The sequence below is a fragment of the Anopheles bellator genome, chromosome 2, assembly GCF_943735745.2.
Source record: "Anopheles bellator chromosome 2, idAnoBellAS_SP24_06.2, whole genome shotgun sequence".
Taxonomy (NCBI): Eukaryota; Metazoa; Arthropoda; class Insecta; order Diptera; family Culicidae; genus Anopheles; species Anopheles bellator.
In genome coordinates this window covers 14,489,561-14,507,566 of record NC_071286.1, presented here as the reverse complement: position 1 = coordinate 14,507,566, position 18,006 = coordinate 14,489,561, and the positions used below count along the sequence as shown (strand labels likewise).

The 18,006-nt window shown below is 52.1% G+C and overlaps 1 protein-coding gene across 1 annotated transcript in view; it reads left to right on the top strand.

Annotated features, from left to right (window-relative positions):
• Positions 1 to 17,966, top strand: part of LOC131207048 (uncharacterized) — a 101,424-nt gene extending 83,458 nt beyond the window's left edge. Inside the window, exons 8-10 of the mRNA XM_058199657.1 lie at positions 6,421 to 6,527; positions 7,728 to 7,881; positions 16,367 to 17,966. Coding sequence (XP_058055640.1) covers positions 6,421 to 6,527; positions 7,728 to 7,881; positions 16,367 to 17,966 — 1,861 coding nt within the window. The remainder of the gene's footprint in view (positions 1 to 6,420; positions 6,528 to 7,727; positions 7,882 to 16,366) is intronic.
• Positions 17,967 to 18,006: the final 40 nt, after the last annotated feature.

The window sequence follows — 18,006 nt, the reverse complement described above, 5'->3', positions numbered from 1 at the left end:
GCCAGCTCGCTACGAAACGGCGCCGGGTTTACAGCGATATGCATGTTCTAGTCGCTATTTAATGCCCTTTAGTCCTTGAAACCAACATAACGGGGCCGAGTGGGGCGCAATAGCGCACCAGAGGACAGTGCGAGGGGACATGGAATGTTTCCGAGCCACTCCGGCTCCGGAGCGGAGATTGAACGGGCTCGAATAGTAGCTCGTAAAACATACAAACCCCCACCGATGTTGGGGGCCACCGCAACAGTCCGAGGCCATCCGGTGCGACACGAAAACCGTGAGACACTGGGCGAGAGACCATGACCATGAATCGGCCCGGCTAGGGGGTGCTAGGAAGGGCGGCCGGCGCTGAACTGGCTTATGATTCAATCGGTTGGCATTCCACAACCGAGCAGCGCCGCATTGGAATGGATTGCTGAGCATTAGCTCCGTCGATTCGGAGCCGAGTGCCTTGCCGAGGGCCCACCGATCCCGAGAGGGGTTTTTATTAAATTTCGGTTCAGCAACATTAAAACGACATTACGCTCGGTTTCGCTGTAAATTAAAGGAGCTCTGTAAACGAAGCCCACCTGTGGGTCGGTTGGGGCTTCCGTTCGTCGGCTTGATCGATCGCCCGGCGGTCGGTTCGAGTCGGTGGTGCGTCCAAGTGACACACCGCGGGAGACCCCGCAGCGGGCGCAAGCCATTTGGAGTCTTGTTTTACATACAATGCCCGGCACAGCCCGGCACAGCATGTCGCACCGCAGCGCGCGTTCGACATCGGCCAGCAGCCCCTTCGGGAGACTGTCCGGCAGAAAATTTGGCCGTGCCCCGTGCGGTGAATATTTACACACATTTACACACCGGCGTGTCCGGGGTGCAATCATCGATCGGGATCGTATCCGTGTGCGTACGTTACTCGAAACCTTTGCCCCGGCATTCCGAGCCATTCGAACACTTTTCCTGGAGCCCGCGACGGGATATTTCTTTCGTGGCCCAAAGAATAATACAGTGTCCTGATAGTAGTTAACAACAATTTTGTTAACCAGAATCAATCGACTTTGTGACACTAATATTTTTCTTAGGTCTGCAAATTAATTCGTGCCATTTTACAATAGATGGCATTTTTTTTTAATGAAATATGTGTTTGACAGCTACTCCCATTACGCATCTAACGCAGTATAGATTGTTTGCCCATCGCAATGAAAGCGAAATATTCACTGCGCAATGGTTATGCTGTGCATATGGTGGGATATGAAAGGTGTGGTGTACTTTGAGCTTTTAAAACGTAACGAAATTATTGAAGGACAATCCCATCAACATCAATTAATGCGTTTGAAGTAAGTTTTGGCCATAAAACGACGAGAACTGGATAAAAGACTTGATAAGCTGATTTTTCAAAATGACGACGCTCGACCACACATGGCAAAATCGGTCAAACGTCAAAGTCATACGTTTTTTTGTTATACAGGTCACAAATGTCGGTTATAAACGGCAGGAATTAATTTGCAGACCTAATATTAACAAGAAGCCTCGGTTCTCTTCGGTTCTGTTCTCCGAAAATTAATGCGCCTCATTTTCTTGTGCCTAAAATTCTTCACTACCCTTTCAGAGACCACACGAGACAGCTTAAGACGATCCATCCCATCCAGACACATACAGAATACAGAGATCGTTTAGTGGCTCTCTGTATGTGTGCGGTGTGAGTGGAGTGAAAAATGTGATTGATAAAAATTAAAATGAGTGATTAATCATCTGCCGTGCGCCATCTTCACGGCACGCGTGTTTTTTTTCTTTGTCGCTTTTCGGCGGTGGCCGTCGTCGGCGGAGCCCCAAAAATGTTTGGACGATAATTTACGCGGGTTCGTCGTCGCCCGAGACGGACGGACGAGGATCGGGTGGCGGCGAATGTCTCCGCGGCGGATTAGGTTGTCTTGTGCCGCGTGCGCCCGCACCGTGGAGGTCGTTGGCTGGATTAGGCCGAAAGTGTAAAAAGAGAGCCGGAAAGAGCACGCCGGGCCCGCGACATCCATTTTGACAGCTAAAACAAGGCGATTGCCAATTTAAATTAGCCACTTTGCCACTTTGTCTGCGTGTGTGTTTTTCTTATGGAAAACGCTTCTAAATGCCGGACCGACGGGGCGACTTTGTTGTGACAGAGTCTCGTTCGCGCGGCGTTCCAGCTGTGTTCCCCCCCAGCGAACTAGGTCCGCCTGGCATGGGTCCGGCTTCCTTTGGCGACTTTGGACGAACTTCTGGATTCCGGGCTCCGGACTGTTCCAATCGCAGCCGAACGATCTCTGGCGACCCCGCGTCCGACGGCGATGGCGATTGATTTTTATTCGCTCTCCGAGGCGATCCGGGTCGATCGAGTCGTTGGCCGCGTGTTGGCCGTATGATTGGTTCCGCCGATATCGCCCCGCTCAAGCCGGATGGCCTGATACGCCCCCACTGCGTTAACCCCGAAGGCACCGAAGGACACGGGGCGGCCACGAGGATCTCAGCGCCGCGGATCGAGACCCCGGCATCTTGGGATGGGATGCCTAGATCTTGGGCGATCTTGGTTCGCGCTCGGCAGGCAGCGATCGATGGCGGCGGGAGCACCCCGATCGATATGGTGCCATCGCATAATCGAATTCAATTTTCTGCCGCACCCGCATCGGCCGGGCAGCCGATCCTAGCCGGAGGCACCGGCCGACCGGTTGACCTTTGCAGCGTGCGCCGCTACGCAACCGAGGGAGAGAGAGAGAGAGAGCCGTCCACACATTCTCGAATGGGGACCCGAGGGTTCATTTTATTTTATCGCTCCGAATCGAATCGATCGCGGGCCGGGCAGGGCGAGAAAGTGGAACCGATGCGCAACGCCGACCGAACGAATCAATTGAATTTCCGAGGGTGTCACTCGTGGTAAAATGTGTCCGCTCCGCGATGGCCGCAGGTTCTTTGCATAGGCACCAGATGAGCATGTTAACACTAGGGGGAGGTGCCGATCCCGAGACGTTACGGGCAGGGCCACCCCTTCCGGGGTCGCAGTTATGTTTATTGCCTCGGTGGTGCTGGGCTGGGTGCGGTATGTAAAATGCTACACGGCTAAAGGACACTCTCATTGAAACGCTGCATTAGGTTGTGACCAAGTCCTGCCGAATGCCCGTGTTTCGGTTAAAAAAAAGGGTATTCACTGTTCAAGTACTATTAAGGATACCGTCTCAAATACAGCTGGTGATCTACGATTTATTAAATATTACTATACTCTACTAGCCGACCAGGCGAACTTTTCTTCCAACAGAGGATTATTTAATAGATGAATTGAGTATTTTCTTTCGGTTTCGTTGGACATGAAAGTTTGATAGGAAGATCCTACCTTTGATTGAAAGGGCATACAATATTCTTGGTTTTCCGCCCAAGCAACCAATCATTAGCTAGGTTTAATCCACCCATTTAAAGCGGTGGCTTCGAAGATGTTGTTCATTCAATTTTTTTAATGATAAACCGAGTACCATTACAAGGTTTCGGCAATTTAACGTTTCTCAAGCCTCAACGTTCCAAATACGTGGATGCAATCTTGGTAAATAAAGCGAATTAAGCAATTCTGTTGAATATTTTACTGCTTCATCCTGATTTACGACTTCTCCGAGTATTCCAGGCAATGAAGAATGCGGCAGGTAATAGTATTTACTTTGTCATGTTTTGCTGCTGCTGTTGATTTGTAGAAGCCATTAGATTACAGAAGCTTGCTGGCCATTTCCAATATTAAGCAACATAAAACTAACATTAGATTAACATTTCAACAAACGAAATGTGATCACTGAAAAGTTGGGAGATGTTTTGTCGTCATTCGTGCATTCATCTGGATAAACCGATGAAGCGTTCAGTGGGTCCTTTAAAGTACTTTTTCAATCTCCTTCAATTAGTAATTATTATTTATTTCCATAACAAGAGTATTCTACGGATCACGACAATCGCTTCGAAGGGAGCCGATGCGCCGGGGGCTTTTAAGCCATAACCCACCCAACACGCGTGATCCTTATGGTAATACAACATCATTAACACGGAACGGGAAAACCCCTCACGAACCGCTGGCGACCCGAGCGTAAACACGCACACACAAACTGGCCACACTTTAGGCAAATAATTTATTGATAAGTGAAATGATTTAATACGCGACATGGATTTGAATAAATCAGCGAGCGTCCAGCGAGCGGCACACGAGCCGGAGACGAGTTGCCCAAAAGTTGCCAATTTCGTAGCACACGTCGCCGTCCCCAATTCCGACCAACAGACGGAGAGGAAGGAAGCTAATTGAATACGAAATCGGTGCAAAGTGGTTCCAAAATGTTGCCGGCCGTCGGTTGTTGCCGGTGGCGTCACGATGGCCCTCACACAATCGCGACGATGTGTTTTCGGGGCCGGTCGAAAGTAATTAATCTGGATCAGAACGGCGAACGTTGGGCCGGTAAGCGGTGGGTTGTGCAGTGACAAACGACTCGCTGTTGGCGGACGGTGTCCCAATTTTTGTCCCAACACACAGCCGCTCCTTTCCAACACCTTTTAAATACTCATTGAAATATCAAACGGCATTCGGGCGGGCTCTGTGCGCAAAACATGCGCCGTCTTCGCTTGCGCTTGGTTTTGGGGCTGAAGATTGCCAAGCGCCAAGCCAGACCCAACTCGCGTGTAATAAAGCGGGGTCACTGCATAGGTTAAATAGGCACACCCCGGAATGTCCCGAAAGGACGAACGAAAGGCGTACCGGACCTTTCGCGCCATCGGCCATCGGCGTGGTAAATGTGGGCTCTGCAGAAGAGGTGTGTCCCGTGGTGACCCCCGGGCCACTGAAGGCGCGCTTCCCTATTTGTGAAAACGACAGCCCACTTTTAATGGAAGATGAAATCAAGTTATCAATTACACGATAGTTATCGATACCGGGCGCTGCGTGGGTTTAGACTGAAGGCCGAGGGGATTACAAAGGACGTAGCACCCACGGGCCTTTGTATTGTCCCGTTGACCCGTTGAGCCTCGCTTGCCTTAACACCAACAGCGTAATGTATTCATTAAATTCGACGCCCGAGAAGCGGTTGGAAATTATTACTTTAGTTTTTTACATTATTATTTAACCAGCATTATTTAAAAGCATTCGAAGGTGGCTCCCATCAGGGCTTTAAACATATCACCCACAGAGGCACAGTCCCATTTTATGCTCAAAATCTCTCCCTCTCTCTCTCTCCTTTTTTCTCACTGTCTTACGGACTCTCTGCGACCGCGACGAGATCAATACAGCATCACTTTGACTAATCGATTCATAACGTTCCCGCTGGCCATCCGATCGATCGAATGCGGCGCGCGCGCCGACTCCACGATGGGCCACACGAAAAAAGGGAACAACAGAAAAAAAACACAACACGGCATCCAGAAACAATCCACCCCACCGCGGGCCCGAACCGCCCGAGCCTTGGTCTTAATCTTTCAGCACCCATTTTCTCGTCCGCTCCTTGTGGCGCTGTGGCGCAAGGAATTATCAGTCGATCATTTCGACTTCAGGCTGGGTGGGTGGCTGGCTGAGGCCAGCCGTTGGGTTGGGTGGTGAAAGATAAATTTCGAAACCTTTTGATATGAACCGACGACGGCGACGGCGACGGCGGTACAAACATACTTTCGGGCCGTTCTGTGGCCTGTGGTCTTATGTATCATTATGTGCGCCGGGCCAGGCTCGGGCCGCGCCGCCAAATGGGGTTTTCATCGCAATGCTCGATCGATCGATCGATTTTTCGATTTTTTACCCATTCGTCGACCGCCGTCGTGTAGTTCCCATCTGGGCCGGGTGCGTGCCCGCGTGTGCGTGTGTTGGGCTGCGGGACAAAAGACAATACGATTAATCGATTTAATTGATTTTTGTCGTTTCGCCGATCTCCCGGGAGGATCCCAGGAGACCCAGGGAAGGCCCCCAGGGCCGACGCTGACTGCTGACCGTGCCGTGCCGCGCCGCGTGCTGATGAATCTGGCCCCGGCCGAGAATGGCAACCCCGGGTCAGGATTCTCTTGCTCGCGCGTTTCTTCAATTTTCCTTCGGCGATCGCGCGGCAGCGGCACAACGTGCAACATATGTTCACGGTTGTCGGCTGTCAGCGTTCGACAGGAATGGTCGCGCTTTGCCGCACACTTGCTCGCACCGGCCACAGCCGCCAGCGGTTATCCTGATACGGCGCGCCGCCTTGTTTTTCGTTGTTTTGATTTCTTTCTCAGTGGTTTTAGTTTTACTGTCGTTAGTACGATCAGTGTATGGATTCGATATTTCGCTGAGTCCTCCGCGTGTAATCCCTCGTCATCGCCACTAGAGAGATGGGATGCGAAACCAATTCATGTCATTAAATTACATTTCCTTCAAATTTTTAGTGCATTCTGCAGTAACGTAATACTTACGCTCTTTCCTTTCTCTACTTCCAGTGGCGAATTTCATCTCGGTTACAGTCGGAGCGAGCTGCAGGGCGTCTCCTGGTACCAGCTGCTGCACTGGGAGTCGACCCGGGAGGCCCAGAGCAAGCACAGACTGAGTAAGTACCGCTGCTTATCGGATAATCATCACATCACAAACTTGAGCACCATAAATGGCCCCAAAGTAATGATGATGATTAATATCGGCACGGTTGTCGCTCGTCGTCGGTCGCTTCCTTTGACCTGGCCACGTCCAATCGATGTCGTGCCGGTTGGACCTTTGACGGATCACAGTGAGCATCGCACTCGCGCTGGGCCAGTCGCTTCCATCACAGTAGCCCGTCAAAAGCTGTTCGCTTGACGACCGATCAATTGACGTCCTTCCAATGGACGTCGGAGCCTGTAGTTGTCCGCTGGTCGCATCAAAAAGCGAGCAAAGCATTTTTTGCGAAGCGATAGGAACATGTCAATCGGTTGTCGCACGATTTCGGTTCAAAGATGATGCGGCCCCCATGCCAGGACGGTGCGATCAGTATGTTTCGGCACTAGTGGCGAAGTAATTGTTTTGAAGGCACTCCCTAAATGAGCTTAAAGTGCTTTCCAGTAGGCTCAATGGTAACCTAAATGGATGCTTACAGAAACGCTTTGCACTGTATTTTTGCACAACGCAAAGTTTGTTGTTTATTGTTCTAATGCTTCATTTGATACCATACCCTTTTGGTTTGGTAGTAGCAGTTTTAGCCAGCTTTGTATGCATGAAATTTAGTCATTTTATGGTATTTTTGCTAGTTTTAAGTATCTGAAAGAGTCGAGCTTTGTTCCTGGTAAAGGTGTTTTTGAGACAAGTATTTCTTCATTACTGCAACATGAAGAAATCGGCTACCGGAAGTCATCGTATTTTAATGGATGTTTATGGTGATGAAAAGTGGATTTATTACGAGAATCCTAAATGCAAAAAGGCCTGAATACAGCCTGGCGAACCAGGTCCATCGCAACCAAAGCGATATATTCACTGCGCAAAGGTGATACTTATGGTGGGATAAGAAAGGTGTGGTCTACTATGAGCTTTCAGAACCTAATGAAATCATTTATGGACGCTATCGAAACCAATTTAAGGCAAGCTTAGGCCTTAAAACGACCAGAATGTGGTAAAAGACTTGATAAACTGAATTTTAACACACATCCACACATCTTGACAGATCGTATTTCGAATAAACTTAGTATCGTAACCTAATTGTCGCACTGTGACGCAATTTCTATTATTTTCCTTACAATGACTATACTGATAATTGTCACCAACCTTCGCATTTCTTACGCAGTTACACAATCGGAACAGGACCGCTCCTGCATTCTGCTCGTGCGAATGCAACGGCGCCAAAACGACTTCCTGTGGGTGCACGTGGTGCTGCAGGTACGCGACGGCCAAGACTCGAACCAGCAATCGGTGATCGTGTGCACTAATCAGGTGTTGAGGTGAGTGTAGCTACACACTGTTTGTCCACTCAGTCGGCCCAACCGCGGGGTTATTCAAATAGTCCACGTCGTGCGAAAACTGCAACAGAAAACATGAACCCCAACAACCGTGGACGGCGTATCCGTACGCAGGGAGGTCCACAAGGGCCACCCAGCATAGTACAGCATTCCGAGTGAACGGCAAAAACCCCGACCCGAAACCCGACCGACCGATCGATCGTCGATCAATCGATACGGGCACGGCTCGGACGGACCGGGGTCCACATACGATCATTATCGGAACGAACGAAAATCAATTCGCTCCGGCGGCGGTCGATTTTGCGACGGCTCATAAAGGCTCGGCGCGGCGATCCGCGGCCGACTTGCTTTACGCGACCACCGGTGGTTGTCGCCGTGAAGCTTTGATTTCTGTCCGTCGTCGTCGTTTTTTTTTCTGTTTGTTGGTTTTTCCCGCTTCCCATCTGTGGAGCACTGTGTGCACTCAGTTTCCGGAGGAAGCGATGAAGTGATTTAGAAAGGGCCAGCGCGGCGTGGCCCGCCAGCCGGATGATGAAATTATTGCGAATGCAAAACCTCGGCTCGACCGACCGCGGGTCCTGCGCGACGTTTGTCGTTTGGCGATATGTTACTGTCAGCGCAACATGGGAGGTACGCCGCGCAGGAATGCTTTGACGATCCGAATCTGAAATCTGCGCTCGATCGATGCGGACAATCGATCGATCGGAGCGGACGGCGACTGACAGCATCGGCGATCGGCGATTGCGATCCGAGGCAGTCGCCCAAGACCGGCCCCTCTTCGGACACCCGATTTATGGTTATCATTATGGTCCATCAGGAGCGTCAGTGATCGGCGGCGCTTATCGGTGCGATCGCCGAATGCGCACGCGTGTGGCTCATAAACAGTGTTGCGCGGCCGTGATGGCTGAACATGCTTCGCCAACGGTGGTGGGCCAGAATGGAGGCCCGAAATTCCACCGAAAAGAAAATTCATTCACCCACCAGACAGAAAGCACAGGCCGTCTGGGCTAATTAAAACACGGTCCGTTGCATAATTCGCCGTGCTGTGGCAAACGAAACTTGATACGCAGCCAGCTGGCCGCCGAAAATCACTTCATTACGCCACGGACACACCGGTCGATCATAACAACATAATTACCCGCATGCTGGACGCAGTAACTGATACCTTCGATCATGGAGTCCTACCGTGGCGTGACACACACCGCATAGTGCCGCAGTGGGGTGAAGAGGCAGAGAACGGTGCGAAGTATCCGACTTTGCAGGAGCAAATTGTTGCGAACACCCCGCTTGACGTGGGCTCCCCGGAGCGCGCGCTCCCGCGTATCGTGACCGAATCCTGCGACGCAACGCAACACGGAACACGGAACGCTCACAACACATGGCAGGAATTTAATTACCAAGCGCGATCGCGAACGGGGCCGATCGATATTATAAACGCGCGCCGAGCGAGAATGAGCGCGCGGCGGTGGTGTTGAAACAGAATATTCCGATGAGAAAGCTTATTTGCTTAGCCAATGGTTCGCTCACGAGCAGCGGCGGCGTGAAAGGACCCTGCGCTACCCAACCTGTGGGGGTGTGCGCACCTGTGCCGGAATCGGAATCGTGCCCCGCACAAATAATTCACACACCAAGGCCCACGGTCATTGATCAACGCCGTGTGACAAGACGCCGTGGCCTGCCGTGGAGTGAGCGTTTTCCCTTGGTCGGGAATCTTGGGATGTGGCCGGATCGGGACCGGATTCAATCGATCGATGGGTCGGTCACCGGTCGGCCGACCGAACGGCAATTTATGGTGTTGGTTATTGATCTTGACGCGGTCCGGTGTAGGCTTGTAATTAATTGAACGATCGAACGCCGCCGCCTGAAACCGGCGGCCGCTGGGCGTGCTTTCAATTCACCGTTAGAAAGACTCCAACGGTGGTGTATGGGTTTGCAAGCGACGAACCCCGTTTTTTCTTGGCCATCCATATCCATAGCTTGTTTTATTGGTCCATTTTGGCTGCGTTTGCAAATAGTATCACTTGAAAATATCAACACCTTAAGGCCGATCGGTTGATCGGCCTCATTTGTTTCCGTTTCACCCGGGCTCATCTACGGTCGTTTAATTTGATCATGCTCATTTATTTTCACCCCGGGACCGGGTGCCTTACCGTGCCGCTCCTCATTGATACGGAGTTAATGTTCCACCGCTTTCGCCTTCGCCGGATCGATCGCTTTGGCTTCGTTCGCTTCACCACGCGTATGATTGCCGTGGCTGCGAAGCCGAAGTAATTGTAAGACACCGGGGCCACCGGCTCGCGTTAAGTTCGACCGATTATTGGGGCACATGGCGTCCGTATCATTACACGCGCCCGGCCACTTTTCATACCTCTAATTTATCCTCCCAAAACGCAAGCGCACAACGCCAGCTAAAGCGATCGTTCAAGCGCACGCTTTCGTCCTCGTTTCGCGTTCGTTCGGCCGTGCGTAGTGGGAAAAGTGTTTCAATCTTTACGCACTCGTTCCCCGTTTTCGCCAGCCATTAGCGTCGCGATGCTTTTTTAAACGGCCCAGGACGATAATAACAATACACCGTTCCACCGCGCGGTGCATTACAACGTCGGGAAATACCGATACCGGACGATCGGAACGCTTGCCACCGACGATGCCGGTGAGGTCAGGGAGGGCATAAATGACAACGAAGCCGGGTGGGGGCGCAAGGAACAATGCGTACGATTGCGGTACACACTCTCTCTCTCGCGGTGTGTTGAATGGCCCAAGGGTTTTGGGGAACGAATCGTAAAAAACATTCCATATTGGCGTTCGCCGTTCACGTCCGGCCCCGAAACGGGCCCGCCAATAAATCGTTAAGGTTCTGTTCGAGTGATTGTGATTTTTCTCTACGTTCCTCCTTCCTGGGGACACTTTTCTGGGCGTGGTGACGCATCGCAACATTAACACCTTACACTTTTGTGTGATCGTCGCATTGCGGCAGATCGGCACACGATCAATGCGGCCTCATTTCGTTGGCCCGGTCGATGATAAATCAACCGGCGCAAGCGAAATTGCTCCACATAAAGTCACACGCGGCAGCAATGTTTAGTCATATTTTATGTTTCTCCGTTTGGCCTTCCCCGTTTTGCAGCCCGGTCCGGGGCTCGACACACAGCCGCGAAAAGGGCGCTCGGGCGCATCGTCGAGGATGCAATTGCAGGACAACGAGGCATTGTGCAGTGTGGCCCTGGACACGTACCGGCCGACCGTCGGCGGGCCGCCGGGTGGTTTCTCACATAAATAATCTGGACCACCCGGCCCGGGTGGAGTTGCACGGGAAAATCGAACCGGCTTCGATCGATCGTTCTCAGCTCGATCGGCCTGTGGAAAACCTGTGCTCAGGCCACACCACTGGTGGACGGTGCCCAGTTCTGTCCACGGCACCGTGTTCGGATGTCTTCATATGCGCATGTGTGCATGTGTGTGGCTCGGAGTATTGAGTTCGCGTAATATCCACATTATTTAACTTCTGCGCTGGTCCGAGCTTTATTGCAATCGGCCGAGGGACCGTTCGGACTAATAACGGGAACAATAATCATAATGTTCGTCCCGCGTCCCGCGTGCTCCACAATCCGATCGATGCTCGCCAATTGCCGATGTTTGCCATATCGGGCGGGTTGAAATGCTGGTGGGCAACTTTTGATGTTCCTCCTTTGGTTATCAGTTTCACTTTTCTGCCCAGCGGAGAGTCTTGATGGCAAGTCCGACGAGATTCCTTTGTTTATCAAATTTGAAGTGGACTTGGACTCTAGAAAATGTTTGATCATTGCTTCGGGTTTTGGAAATTTCAACGGAGTTATTGTAATAAGGAATTTGAGCTGTAACATCCTAGCATTGTGCAAATCCGAATGGAATGTTGTCGTGATGTGTAAGAGTGTGAAACTAAATTTCTGAAGCTCACATTCAAAAACCTTAAATGACGGACAAAGTCTACAGAAGCCACTGTTACTGTTAAACTTTGGACAACGTAGGTTTTGGGTGATGATTTGTCGCCCAAGGACATTGAAGACGCCGGAAGACCTGCGTCGGTCGAGGATTAGAAATTGCGGTCTTTGAAGAAAGAATGGCAGAATGTTGAGAGTAACGCAGTAAATCATCTCTAGAAGGTGGCATTTCGGGTTCGGACACAAATCTTCTGCACAGGAATGTATCCTGTCATCTCCATGCTATTTAATGAGTTTCCAAAAAGGGCTCAAAATTGTCCGAAATTTAATGGACTACCGACCAATAAATAGAACAACCCCTTAAAAGCCCTTCAAAGAAAGACACAAAAGGCTCCCTATCAGTTCGATGCCAACCCGCTGCCAGTGGTCCCACCACTTGCAAATTCTCTCGCCGTGATTGTTGTGTTTCATAAATGACCGAAGAGTAATGGGAACCGGGCGTAAAATATGGGCGATCGCTGATATAGCTGTTAAAAACGCAAACCACTGGCTCGCTGCCCCGGTATCATCGTTCGGCGGCCGGCCGGATGCTCTCCCCGGCAGCCACTACTAATGCGCGGTGATGCAGCACCAGGATACGCCAATATGGCGGCCAGTTGAGGCTTCAGTTTATTACCCAAAGCGCGCGCGCGCTCGCGCCCCTCACACACAGCTATCGGGGGCGATCTTTTATTAATAATTCTTATTACCTTTCATTCGCTGACTGGGTTCGGGAGAGTCTTCCGATCTTCCTGGCCCGATCCTGGGCGTGGGTTAATAATTTTCCGGTGGGATTTCGTTTTTTTTTGTGCTTTCGGTCCGATTTCGCCGGTGCCGCTTTTTGGCTTGCGAAAGGCCTTCCTGTCCATATTCATTATCGCAGCACTGCCGGTGCAATATGCCACATAAAATAACACCATCGCCAGTCACCATCTCGAACCTGTGGCCTGGGCCTTGGGCTCGACTGCGGTGCGAAAAACGCTTCCCGAACGCCGACTTTTCACGGCCAGTGTCCGTGCCTCGGTGCCAATTAGAGAGAACACGATCAATGATCGGCTTCAATTACCCGTTTCCGAACAACACCGAAAGCGTTGAATCAGTTGAATAAACACAATTATGATCCCCACCAGGCAGGTGGTGCGCTGGCTGGCTGGCCGGCAGGCTGTCCTATGCTGGCCCGTCGGGTGCCGGTGTGCCGGTGCTGGATGCGAGGATCGGCTACAAACGATCGTGAAAATGAGTGCACCAATCGCTGTGGAAAAGAAATATCATAATTCGAGGTCCCAAGAGTCCCGATCGTTTGTCGGATAAAACGGCTAAGCTTATTAACAGATAAGTGCCCTCAATTTGGAATATTTAAATAAATTTCAAGTAAATTACTATTTGTAAAGGCACAACACTGTGCACTGTGATGGCGCCCGGTGCCCGGTGATCCGTCGTCCAACCCAAGGAGACCACTCTCCTTGTTACGGCGCTGATCGATGGATTGCACCCTGCTGACCCGGCACGTCCGACGGGTGTTTGCTTGAAAAATGTTCACCACTTTATGGTGGCATTTCAGGATGACGGAACCATTTCTTCCGTTCTGCTCGGCTTTCACTTGTGGCAAACATGGGCTCCGATCGAACGCTCCCAGCGCCCGGACGGACGGACGGACGGACGAATCAATCCCTGTCGGCGTGTTCGGTTCGCCAAGTAATGGCGATGCCCGCAGGACGACGACGACGCGAAACAAAGTGTTAATCATCGTTCGCTGCACACAAATATGCGCTGCTCAGGCCAGGAAAGCGGATGGTTTTGTGGCCTGAACACTGTTTGACTGGCCGAACCGGACCGGGTCGGTGATGAATTGGCGTAAAATTTGATATCGACACTAACGGCGGACACCGCAGCAATCGGGTTGCTCCATTTTCGTGCTGCCCGCGCGTCGGATTTCAGTCGCCCTTTTCGAGGGACCTCCAATAGAACGGAGCCTCCCCGAGATATTTGTTTTATAACCGCGGCAACTTCTGTGGCACACGGCGAGGCAGCGAAATTTGCGGCCACTCTTATCGGGATTGGTTGGGTTTCCCTCGTGCCGCGACTGACATAATTATGGTTCGGAAAATTTCTCACGTTACCCACGGGGATTGGCCGTGGCCGGCGGGGGGTCAGAGAGAGAGAGAGAGAGCGCAGCTTCGCAGCATGTAGCCCTTCGCGTCCGCTACGATTTGAATTATTGCACCTTTACACCCTGGCAGCCTGGTCGGTCGGCTTTGGCAGAGGAAATCGAGAAGAAAATCGGGGCTTTTCCTCTGCCGAGGCCCTTAAAGTAGATCACAAATCCCAGACCAAAGCGCAGCTTGGGCGCGCGCGTAGACATGAGTTGAGGGCCGCGTACAAGGATGCACCACCGACGGCCCTCGCCGCTGTAGCGGTTCCCCTTAGATTGGGTTGTGTAATTACCGCTGGGCTATCGAGAACGGAACGATCCACAACACACACCCAGGAGTTACAGGGAAAATAAGACCGCTCGTAAGATTTATTGCCGCAAGCAGGTACTTAAGGCGCATTAAGCAATGTTTTCATAGAGGTTTTTTCTTCCGTTTGTTTGCTGTCTGCATCGCGAATGTTGCCCCGGTTCATGTAAGGCCGAGTGTGTCGGTTTCATTTATAACCGAGCAGCATTAATCCGAGCGAAGCGCAATCCGGAGTGCAGGGGCCTTGCTGACCACTTACCGGCGCAGAACCAGCTTGCCTACAAAGGCTACAATATCTACTGCAAACAGGATTAAGTAGATACACGAGACGAAGAACCTCGTGGAAGGCGTTCCATTTTTGGCCATTCGAATTGAGTAGGTTCCGAATGTATCAGATATTCCTGTGGCAGTCAAAGATCCTGTTGGTTGGCCTGAAAATCTAGTGAACCCTTTCTACAGAACCATAGAGTAAAAAGAGGATCGAATATTTCGTTTGGCTTCGGTCGAAATTGGCGTTTGGGCGTGATTTGTGGGTCCTGGAGTCATCCACGTGGGGTTCTTAGTACACCTCTTGAGAGTTGTCCCAAAATACCTAAAAAGCATACCGATAAATGGGACGTTCCTTGTTGAGAGAAATTGTTTGGGTCTTTACCTTAATGAGTGCATTTTTAAGTGTTCGAATGAAGTTATTATTATTTTATTGGTATTTTATTCGTTCCCCCATTTTGAGTAATCAATCAATTTTTGACAACTGTTTTGCTTGGACGTGTTTTGGCTCATCTTTAATTTTTGTCTATTCCAAATATGGATGGCAAAGAATCTGTATCATTTTTTGAGTGAAAAATAAAATTGTTTCCGCTATGGTTTCGATTCCCGATACCGGCGTGTTGGGGGGGTTGGCTCGGGGCCAAGAACACCACCCGTAAAAAAACGAACCGTTACAGAGAGCAACAGAGATTCATTCCCTGGTGCAGAATAAGACCGCTCATCGGTTGCTGCCGAATAAGAAGAAGAAATGTTTCTTAGCATTTACTTTACCTATCAATTCTTTACAACGTTACAGAAGGCAACAGCGATTAAGAGATTTTGCCCACTCCAAGTTACACATATTTTAACATGCTTTGAAAGCATTTTGATCGCTTCGAAATGATCGCTCCAATGTGCAACATTCAAGGCTGATTGAAGAAAGCTTCACAGAATCGAATTTTGTGAATTATGTGGGACAGTCACAATGTCATGTTGAGACATAAACGAAATTTAAACTATTTTATGCAGGTTTCTTCCTGGTTTCAGTCATAATTTAAATATTAAATTCAAGCTGCCCCAACTTTGCAGCGAAGAGTGGTTTATGAAATATCAATTCCAATAATATCGTCCGATCGTAGAAACGAAATGTATTTTGGCCAACCGGTCACCCGATGCTGCGGACCCAATTCGCAAACCTCGGGTCTAACGGGTCGACGGTCTGCAGGATTCACCGCGGCGCAGGGAGCGAGATTTATGAACGTCGCCGTCATCGCAGCCCGGTGACCGGTAGGCCACGACCAAGGAATTTGTTCACCCTTGGCGGAGGGAGTGGAAAGGGACAGGGAACCCAAATTTGCATACAAACCCGCCGGGGCTCGTTGTGGTTGCGGTTCAACCGCAAACGCATCGGCCAACGTCTGGCGACAGGTCAGAAGGTTACGCTCGTTTGCCGACCGGGCAGTTAAAGGAGAGCAACTCCTTTGAGTGGACGGAACGGAGGACGGAAATGAACAGAATCGGGGAGAAAGAACAATCACGAGTCGGACCAAAATGTCGGCCGCCGAGCCCCATATTGCACACACGCGTATGCGACCTTCTTTTAAACCATTTTTTTTTTCTTTTATTATCGGGCACCGGAGAGCCTCGGAGACAATACTGACAATGGGCGATTTATTTTATGTTGCAACCCCGGGGTTGACCACTGTGGGAACAATATTACCCCCACGCCGCGCGCGACTGTTACGCATCTCTTCCGCAACTCGGCCCGATACTGCAACTCTGCTCCTCTTCTCTGCTCCCACACAGTGACCGCGAGGCGTCCGTGATGCTCTCCAACTCGTGGCTCTACCACTACTACACGGTGCAGTCAAAGATGCAGTTCGGGATTCCGTTCGAGGGTGCCACGCGGATCCCGCCGAGCGGTTCGTACGCGTACGGGGCCCTCACGAACCACAGCAACCACTCGCCGGGCGGTGCCGGGGGTTCCGGAGGCTCCGTGGGGCAAACTGGGGCTGGGTCCTCCTCCGGTGGCGTCATAACGGCCGCGACCGCTGCTTCCGGGCTCGGGACACACTCGGGCTACTCGGCACAGCATCACCTCACTGGCTACGGGTTCCATGCGTCACCGTCCGGGCAGCATCACAACGGTGGCCCCGTCACCCCAATGCTGCACGGCCATCCGCACCTGCAGCACCAGGCCGCAGTAACGGCATCCTCGGGCGAGGAGTACGGCGCGACGAGCCGACCGTACGGTTTCCGGCTCGAATCCGGCACCCAACCCGTGGACTACAGCGGAGGCCAGCCGACACCACCGACATCGGCACCACCACCCGGGATGGGTAACCCCGTGGCCATCCCGATCCCGGTCGTGCAGGTGACACCCCACATCCGGTGCCACAATGGCGGTGGTTCCGCCAGCACGAGCGACCGACACAACGGGACTCCGCCGACGAAGAAGCGGAACGTCAACCGACTGGAACCGCTCCACATCCCGGACAGTGGGCCACCGGAGTCTCCGGAGACTTCCGGTGCGATCGGGGACTACCATCCACACGCCGGGGCCGGACCGGAAAACGGTGGGCCGCCGCCACCGGGCGATCTGCACGGACTGGGCAACGGTCTCGGTGGGGCGATCGACGCCGGTGGTGGCGGTGGTGGGCTGCAGGCGATGCTCGTTGGACCCACGATCCCGAGCAGTCGCACCACGCTCACCAGCCGGTTGCACTCGAAATCCGCCATCCTTCCGCCGACGGTGAGCGGGTTGGGCGGAGAGCCGACCGATTTCATGGAGCAGTGGAACCCGAGCCCACCCTGGTCGGACACTACGGCGCAGAAGGTCCCGGACATAACGCACCAGGAGCTATCGCCGTACATGACGACGACGCCACCGACACCGACGAGCGCCCCGCACCAACTCCTCGGCGGAGGCTTCCCGACGGCCACCACGTTCTCCTTCGACTGGATGCCGGAACAGTTCGTTCCGATCGTGACCGACTGTGCGGTCGGTGCGTCGATCGCGCACCACCACCACCACCACCATCCGGGCACCAGTCTGCCCGTCACCCAAACGATAGCCAGCGGGCTGACGTGCATCGTCTCACAAGGAGCCGGAAGCAGCAGCGTAACTAGTACCGGGTCCATGGCACACCACGGTCCGATCGGTTCCTGTGTGCTACCGGCCCCGTGTCTCACCCAGGACGGTCTACCCATTCCCGGTATGGCGCCCCTCCCGATGCCCGTTCCTCTTCCAATACCGCCACCGCCGTGGCCATCGGACCATCGGTTGTTGACGCTAGATGGACATCCGCCGCTACCACCGCCACCACCGCAGACACCGGGTGGCGAGCACGGAGTGGAACGGAAACAGTCCCTCGACGAAGCGGCCACGCGTCACCAGGAGCACTAGGATCGGCGAAGATCTCACGGGACGAGCCCGTTTGCATTAT